The sequence below is a fragment of the Garra rufa genome, chromosome 16 (assembly GCF_049309525.1).
Source record: "Garra rufa chromosome 16, GarRuf1.0, whole genome shotgun sequence".
Taxonomy (NCBI): Eukaryota; Metazoa; Chordata; class Actinopteri; order Cypriniformes; family Cyprinidae; genus Garra; species Garra rufa.
The window spans coordinates 33,848,198-33,856,837 of record NC_133376.1 but is presented as its reverse complement, the minus strand read 5'-3'; the positions used below and the strand labels follow the sequence as shown (position 1 = coordinate 33,856,837).

Below are 8,640 nucleotides of genomic sequence, written 5' to 3'. Positions count from 1 at the left end.
TAAACCAGTGGTTCTCAATCCTGGTCCTGGAGGACCCCTGCTCTGCACATTTTGCATGTCTCTCTTATTTAACACACCTGATTGAGATCTTCAGCTTGTTAGTTCAGTTCATGGATCTCTCTCCTAATGAGCTGATGATTTTAATCAGGGAGACATGCAAAATGTGCAGAGCAGGGGTCCTCCAGGACCAGGATTGAGAACCACTGCACTAAACAATACTTTTGGATTGAAGTTTTTTCAGTCTTTACACTGGAAAAAAGGCTGTTTTATAAAAGTAGGTACTGACATTTTGCAATAGGTGGGATTCAGCTATTCATTCCTATGGTATCCATAAATGGCGAACACTCACAACTCTGAACTGAAATTGAATGACGTCAAGGCTGTAATGTCATTGGTTATCAATAGTGGTCAATAGTAAGTATTTTTTTTTGCACACAAAAAGTATACTCATAGTTTAATAAAATTACGGTTGAACCACTGATGTTACATGGTCGATATTCATGGTACCTTTCTGGGACCTAAACGTGGTAGGACCGCCTATGGAGGGTCAAAAAGCTCTTGAATTTCATCAAAAATGTCCTAATTGACATTGTGAAGACCGACGAAGGTCTTACGGGTTTGGAATGACATGAGGGTGAGTATTAAAGACAGAATTTCCATTTTTGGGTAAATATTCCTTGAAAGAGTTTTATCTTAGTGACTGGGGGAAAGATAATCCATTATCACCGTGTTCCAATATGCACACTATCTAGTATTCGAGATTAGTAATCTTGAAAAGGCTACTATTTAGGGTTGATATATTATGCAAATTTAGTCACAGGGTATAATTGTTGTTTATAATAGAAATCATTCTTGTACTCCTATTTTCCACCAGTTGAGACTCTCCCAGCTAAAGGCCTACTATGTTTTTTTTTTCCTTAACTGAAATACGCTTGAGTAATGCATTTGGAAAATTGCACAATAATGCACAAAGAGACAATTCTAGGAGCTAGTGAATACAGCAGGCCCACTGCTTAAAATCATGGGGCCTAGGACACACTTTTATGGGTGTAACTCAGTCTCCTGTGCCAATTGAGAGGGCTATATTGTACAGGACCTTTTGGGCTTTCAGGACAACGTTCTTGGTTGTTCCCTTCCTGACAACAGCTGTACCCTCCATAAATATACCGGGACTTAAAAAACACAGCTTTTTGTCATTCAGTGAGTATAAATCCCCACATCTTTTAAACATAAACAACTATATTTTACATTTTTCCAGATTATTCATCAAATATGTGACCCTGGACCACAAAACCAGTCAGTTTTTTGGAAATTGAGATTTATACATGATCCGAAAGCTGAATAAATAAAGTTTTTTATTGATGTATGGTTTGTTAGAATAGGACAATATTTGGTCGAGATAAAACTATTTGAAAATCTGGAACGTGAGGGTGCAAAAAATTTTACATATTGAGAAAATAGCCTTTAAAGTAGTTCAAATGAAGTTCTTAGCAATGCATATTACTAATCAAAAATGAGGTTTTGATATATTTATGGCAGGAAATTTACAACATGATCTTTACTTAATATCCTAAAGCTTTTGGCGTAAAAGAAAATCGATCAATTTGACCCATACAATGTATTTTTGTCTATATTGCTACAAATATACCCATGCTACTTAAGATTGGTTTTGTGGTCCAGGGTCACATATTTTATTGGCTAATACTGAATAGTTAAAACATTGAATAAAACCATATTTGGAGTTTCAGAATGAGTTCGGAGGCACATTATGAGCTGTAAGTATCATAAAGAGGATGATATGACGTAATAATATACTCACTTTTAATTTAAAGATGATTTAGAGCAAACACTGTCATATAACATAATGGAGGCTGTTTAAGAGAAGGTGAGTCAGCTTTTTCATATGCTTTATTACAGAGCGTCTTCTTAACAAAAATGACAAAAGTGCTTATTCAACAAGTGATGTCTTCCAGTTCCGTTGCCCTCAAGTCAGAGTGACTTAACAAAAGCCTTCGGGCCTTCATTGTCTGGACTCATTCCGTCATCTCTCAAACTAAATGAATGGAGCTCTTGTTTTGGAAAAGGTCTTAGTGTTTGGAATACAGTCAATTCTGTGCCATTAAACTGAGTGGATTTGCGTTGGATGTAGAAACATGCATCAGATCTGACCCCATTGATTTTTCATTAATGTTTGTAAGAAAATCTTGCCATAGAATGTTTTTGGGAGGGTGGAGGGTTGCAACAATAACAAATATTGTATTTGATTTTCATCACTGTTTGATTATCTGAGCAAAATGCAACAAACGGGACAGAATGTGTTGTACGGTTTCTGCTTTTGTAATCAAGAGTGTTTGCTGACATGCACTGTTTAACTCACGAATGTGTCTATATGGTAATTAGGGGCCAATTATTCCTCCAGTTTCAAGGGCAAAGACGCTGATTAGAATTAACATATTCATCACATTATATCCGCCAACATCAACATCTATTGTATCTCTGCATGAAAGCGGTGATGCAGTGAAGGAAATGTCACATTGTGAAAACAAACTGGATGCACAGGCCTATCTGATACAACAAACAGCAGTCTTTTTAATGCAAAAACATAATTTATGAAATTGAATGGTTTGTGTAATATCAAATCCTTTACTTCCTGGCTCTATGTTGCACAATTCACACTTTGTTTTGTTAATCAAAGTATCCTAAATGGAGGGTGCACTGTAAACAAATACGAGCCTCTTTTACTCTATCTGAGACAGAACAAGCAGTCGATTCAGCTGCCTCACTCTTCTAGATCCCTCAAACGTGCCAGTTACTGCATCATAAGTACTGAGGGTGACCCAGAGTGCAGTGAATGCCTAAAAAATAAGACCCTCTGTCCCACAAGGAGAAGGGACTTGTGTTTGTGGGTTAACAGTGAATAACAGACTTTTGAAAAGACTTTAGATACACACAATGGCACAAACCAATGCATAAAGAAGCAATGTATTAAACAGTGTTATTTTACAAATGTACCACAGTGCATATTATTAAATATATCCACCTTATTTCTTCCCGTGACAGTGGGCGTGGCCATTTGTAAACTTTATGCGTCAGGCTTCCGGTCTCGCGTCCAGCCATTTTTAGCCTTACAAAACTTGTTTTGCTGCTTGATATTGCAAATTAGTGTGTCTTACTATATCATTATTATGTATTAACTTAATTATCAACACAATGGTTTGTAGTGCAAACATTATTACCTTTTACTGCAAGTTGTTATTCTTCTCGTTATGTGTCTAATGAACCGGAAACATCGTAGGCTTACTTCCTCGTTGAAAAATACGGTGGATTGCGTTTTTAATGATTACAGTGAGGTGTAAGATTTATATATGTGATTAATTATCTTAAAAATAAACTCAAGAAATCCTAAAAATAGGCTTTATTTTCTAAATGTAAAGTTTACGTTATTTTGGAATGAAATATGACCCATGAAGAAGACTCTGAAGCTATAAATATGACACAGTGAAGATAAAGAATATGTTAAACTATACAACCAATATTTTTTTTCTAATAAAAGAACAGATAATAATAATGAAAAACATATGATATGCAAGTCTAAAACTGTATGTTTTAACATATTAGGATATGCTTTTATTTTCACTCCTACTGCGGTTTCTTTAAAGTACAGCCACAAGGGGGCAATTTATACAACTTCATTTTGAATAGTTGCACTTATGCATTATTTCTTTTTTAACATTTATATAAAAATTGTAGTTTCTCATCTGATCTGGGATTACAGTTTATTTAACTTTGATAATGTCCAATAAAGCTTTAAAATACAATAAGAACATGTATACAAATGTTATCACGACACTTCCGTTTTATACCAGCACCCTCAATTAACATCTCATTACAAAACCCCTACTGTATACATATATAAACACAATAACATCTGAGAATGTTAAAATAACTTAAATCTACAAAAAAAGGCCGTATAAAAATATCTACAGAGATAAAGTTCACAAAGGAGGAAGTAGAGCATTGACCACAAGCAAGCTGACAGCTGCAGTTTGTAATATAGGCCAGTAAGACAGTTTCAGTTCAGTGCTGTCAATCACATTCAATCTCATCATACACTATGACTATCATTTTTTATACACACGTTCCTGACATTTGACATTTCCAAATTTTGCAACCAAGGCTTTAAAGGAAAAAAACAACACAGATAGGAGGTATGCGCACATGTGATGTACAACATAAGGATGTCACAAAAGATTAAAATGGCCATAGACAGTAAAACCACTAACTGGTATCTCACCCACTCGTTCCTGTCTAATGGCTGCATTCCGCCCACATTGTGCTCTGGTGAAATGCTGAAAAGGAAAAATCTATGTGCTGAGTAACACATCATAAAGTTCCTGCATCTGCAGGGCCTACGTACGTTTTGCTGTAAGTCTGCAGCTGCGTGGATGAGAGAGACACAAACAAGATACTGATCTTGAATTATATTTCAAGATATCATCAGGTCTCTGACATAAAACTTATTGCAAAAATACAGTTAACACCCACTCCGGCGGAATTCAGACAGGTTGATTGCTTACCAAATATAGATCCAAGCATAAAAGTGTGTTCGGTAACTACACGCACACACACCAATCTATAAATATTCCATCTTAGATTCTCTCTCAATTTGCACCCGGCTGGGAAAAGCTTGGTAACAAACAGGTATTCATACTAACCAATCACAGGCAAGACGATGACCTCATCTGTTGCTTAATTTCAAGGGACCAGTGGAAAATTCCGACATTTTTTTAGAAACACACAAATAAGGACGGACAGACAGATGAACAGACGGGCGGACAGGCAGATAGAGGACATACATTTTAATGAAGCATTGCTTTATTAAGGAAATACCTTCCTATTTGTCTTCCATTCTTTTTCTGGAAGATATAGTCCCTGAGTTTTATATAATGTTATAAAATCAATGTAGCAACTTTCCTGAATCACCAAGTAAAAAAGTAACATTTCTGATGAACATCTGTAATTTGAATGCATTATAAATGAGCGTGAACGCTGAATGCTCGGATGTGAGGCTGATTGTTCAGTTCCTGCTCTTCCTGTCCCCCGTGTGGCGCTGGACTTCTTCATCAGGGGCATTTGCATGTGTAACTTTCTTGCGCTTTTTAGTCTGCTGAGCCACATGAAAACAATACACAAGATTGTTGTATCACAAACAACGAAGTGCCCCCCATAATGGATATAACTGTGTCACTTGTATGTTTTCTGGCCACAGTAAATTTCTTTTTTGCTGCTGTAGCTGAATTTTAGGCTGAATGATATTAAGGTTAGAGCAGTGAATGAATAAGATAGAACTGAGAGGTTCAGATGTGGCTCTGAAAGACTCACGTTTTTTGTAGACAGAGCTTGAGCATTGATTTCCTCCGATGTAGCTGTACGAGCCTCAATGTGAAGCTGCTTCAGACGAGTTTTCTCAAGATTGTCAATTTGAGTCTGTAGGGTCTCTGGAAGACATAGACATTACACACATTAACAAACAATAGTGTAAAAGCAATGCATAATACAATGCAACTGCTGCAAACAACTGAACTTAAATTGTAATTCAAAGTGATATACAGAAAAAAATGAAAAATAAATAAATGAACAAAATGACTTCTGCCTGATTTTACAGTAAAAATACCTAAACATTAATTCACTACATATAGAATAGAATAAATTAATTATATATATATATATATATATATATATATATATACATACACTACCAGTCAAAAGTTTTTGAATAGTAAGATTTTATACGTTTTTTTAAAGACTCGTCTGCTCGCCAAGCCTGCATTTTTTTGATTTGAAGTACAGCAAAAACAGTAAACATTTGAAACATTTTTACTATTTAAAATTATACATGTGAATATATTTTAAAATGTAATTAAAACGTAATTTATTTCTGTGTTTTCAAAGCTGAATTTTAGCATCATTACTCTGTCACAGATCCTTCAGAAATCCTCTTATTTGATTTTATTATTATTATTACTGTTGAAAACAGCTGAGTAGAATCTTTTCAGGTTTATTTGCTGGATACAAAGTTCAGAAGAACAGCATTTATCTGAAACAGAAATCTTTTGTAACATTATAAATATTTTTATCATCACTTTTATTAAATATTGATTATAAACATTTAATATTGATAATAATAATAATAATAAATGTTTCTTGAACAGCAAATTCGCATATTAGAATGATTTCTGAAGGATCATGTCACACTTAAGACTGGAGTAATGATGATAGAAATTTAAATTTAAACACATTTGATTACATTTTAAAACATATTCAAATAGAAAGCAGTTATTTAAAATGGTAAAATATTTCACAATATTACTGCTTTTTCTGTATTTTGGATCAAATAAATGCAGGCTTGGTGAGCAGAAGAGACTACTTTAAAAAACATTACAAATCTTACTGTTCAAAAACTTTTGACTGGTAGTGTATACTAAATTATTATATTATATAAAAAAATTATAAATATTAAGATTTAATAATATTATGTATTTTATTTATGAATGAAAGTATTATTAGAAATATTCTCTGAAAAAAATAATTATCTTTTTTTTAATTGTTCGTCAAGTAATTTTTGTAAAAATAACACTGATTAAGAACATTTTTTGCAGTGTACATGCAATGTTACCTAATATAGCAGAGTCAACACTGGATAGTAGTGATGTGACAGAGGTATAAGCCCCATCAGATGTTCCTGCAAACACAAATATGAAAAACCCTTGTCCGTTACCTTGCATTTACCTTTACTGTGTCAAACTATATAGAAGCAATCAGCTGAAAGAGTAACCCAAAAATGAAAATTCTGTCAGTAATTCACCCTAATATCATTTTCAAACTTATAAGACTTTTGTTCATCTTATGAACACAAATTAAGATATTTTTGATGAAATCCAACAGCTTTCTGACCCTGCAAAGACAACATGACTACCACATTTAAGGCCCAGAAAGGTAGTAAGGACATCGATAAAATAGTCATGTGACATCAGTGGTTCAACCTAAATAACATGAAGCTACGAGAATACTTAATTCAATAATTTCTTCTCTTCTGTCTCAGTTTTTGCCGCACATTCAGGAGAGTACCATGACGCATGCGTGTCAACAAAAATATCAATTTAATATCTTAATTTGTCTTCTGAAGATGAACGAAGTTCTTACAGGTTTGGAACAGCATGAGGTTGAGTGATTAATGACAGAATTTTCATTTTCTATTGAACTGTTTCTTAATCTTATCAATAAATACTCACTCTTAATAATGCAAACAATAAAAGACTCTTTAGCCTTTAGCAGTCCACGGGCAGGTTCCTGTGAATTCTGACGCAGGAAGAGGAATTTAAGCACTCCTCTTTCATCACACAGGTCAATAAGCTCTGAAACACAGATGCATACACACACACACACACACACACACACAGATATGGATGAGTAACCTCAAGGGATGTTGTTTCAAACACGTGTCAAAACTGTCATACAATACGTGTTTACGGTCTCTTTACGACATTTTTGCACGCACAGAAGAGCAGCAGACGCTTTAGGGAGGAGGACAGCGTTAATGACAGTGGTAATGAGTTCTCCATTAGCGATGGGCTGATCCTAGGTAACGTCCCTTACTACATGCCACAGATGTTATCAGACACCGTTGTACGAGTATGTGCTAAGAGAGTGTGAAATATTAACGCCTGAGATCCGTGACCTCCTGCGCCGGGGTCACTCCGGGTTTGAGGGGCACGCTGGGCTCAACCTCCTCTGACCTGAGATCTCTAGAATGTCTAGTACAGGTTTGAGCTACTTTAAGATATGGGGACAGTCACATGGAACACGTTTCTTGGAATTCGTAGAATAACCAACTCAAACTCAAAGTGTCGAAATAAGTTAAACTTATTTTATCATGAGCGTAGCGACACCCAGCAAAAGACGCGGCCAAACAGTTCCGTCTAGCGAGTGTTTACACAGAAAAACTGTGTGAAAGTAGAGCGGTGGAACTTAAAAAGACCTTACAGTGACAAAAATAATTTCTTTGTCGTTTAATGTTCAGAATTGGAATGACAGAAGCATTAAGAAATGACCGGAAGTATCCTTAAAAGTTAGTCTTCTAAAAATCACGTCATATTTAACATTCTATTAAACTGGAAAAGAATTATAAATACACTTTGACTGATTATGTGCTTCTGGTTATGTGTCAAAAAAAAAACACCCTCAAGAGATGGTACATACCTGACTCAGCAAGTCCCAACCTGGCTTTTATGTACTTAATGAGGAGAACAGTTGGACAGTTGGTGTTAACCAGGAACTGGTTGTTATCTAAATACACAAGCATCACATTAATATCAGCTTCTTGTCATTTACATGAAGAGATCAAATAGAAATTTGAGTACACAGATAGCATTTTGTCAGTTAAGATAGATCTAAACATAGAATGCTGATATTGCATTGATATTTAAGCAATTTAGTACATGTTTTAAATTAAAGATATGACTGAGATCCTTACCTCCGTGTTTGATGCAAATAAACATTGTGGCAGAATAGAACTCAAACTTGACACCTCACTGGCTGCTGTTGAGTTTTTAAGATGCTGTCTGCTGTAGCCCTGCTAAG

At 35.0% G+C, this 8,640-nt stretch overlaps 1 protein-coding gene across 1 annotated transcript; it reads right to left on the bottom strand.

The window, feature by feature from the left end:
- Nucleotides 1-5,077: 5,077 nt before the first annotated feature.
- c16hxorf65 (chromosome 16 CXorf65 homolog) lies at nt 5,078-8,558 on the bottom strand. Its single transcript, XM_073820322.1, has 6 exons — nt 8,534-8,558; nt 8,260-8,346; nt 7,293-7,415; nt 6,677-6,742; nt 5,383-5,498; nt 5,078-5,164 (listed from the first exon to the last, which is right to left on the bottom strand). The coding sequence occupies exons 1-6, from the start codon at nt 8,556-8,558 to the stop codon at nt 5,078-5,080; spliced, it is 504 nt and encodes a 167-aa protein (XP_073676423.1).
- Between the last annotated feature and the right edge of the window lie 82 nt (nt 8,559-8,640).

Excerpts from the sequence above, each read along its gene's own strand:
- c16hxorf65 (XM_073820322.1), bottom strand. The coding sequence starts at position 8,558 with ATGTTTATTTGCATCAAACACGGAG. Across the intron at positions 5,499-6,676 it reads TGTTGACTCTGCTATATTAG|AGACCCTACAGACTCAAATT; the intron begins GTAACATTGCAT and ends TATGTCTTCCAG. Across the intron at positions 5,165-5,382 it reads AAGCTCTGTCTACAAAAAAC|ACTAAAAAGCGCAAGAAAGT; the intron begins GTGAGTCTTTCA and ends GTGGCTCAGCAG.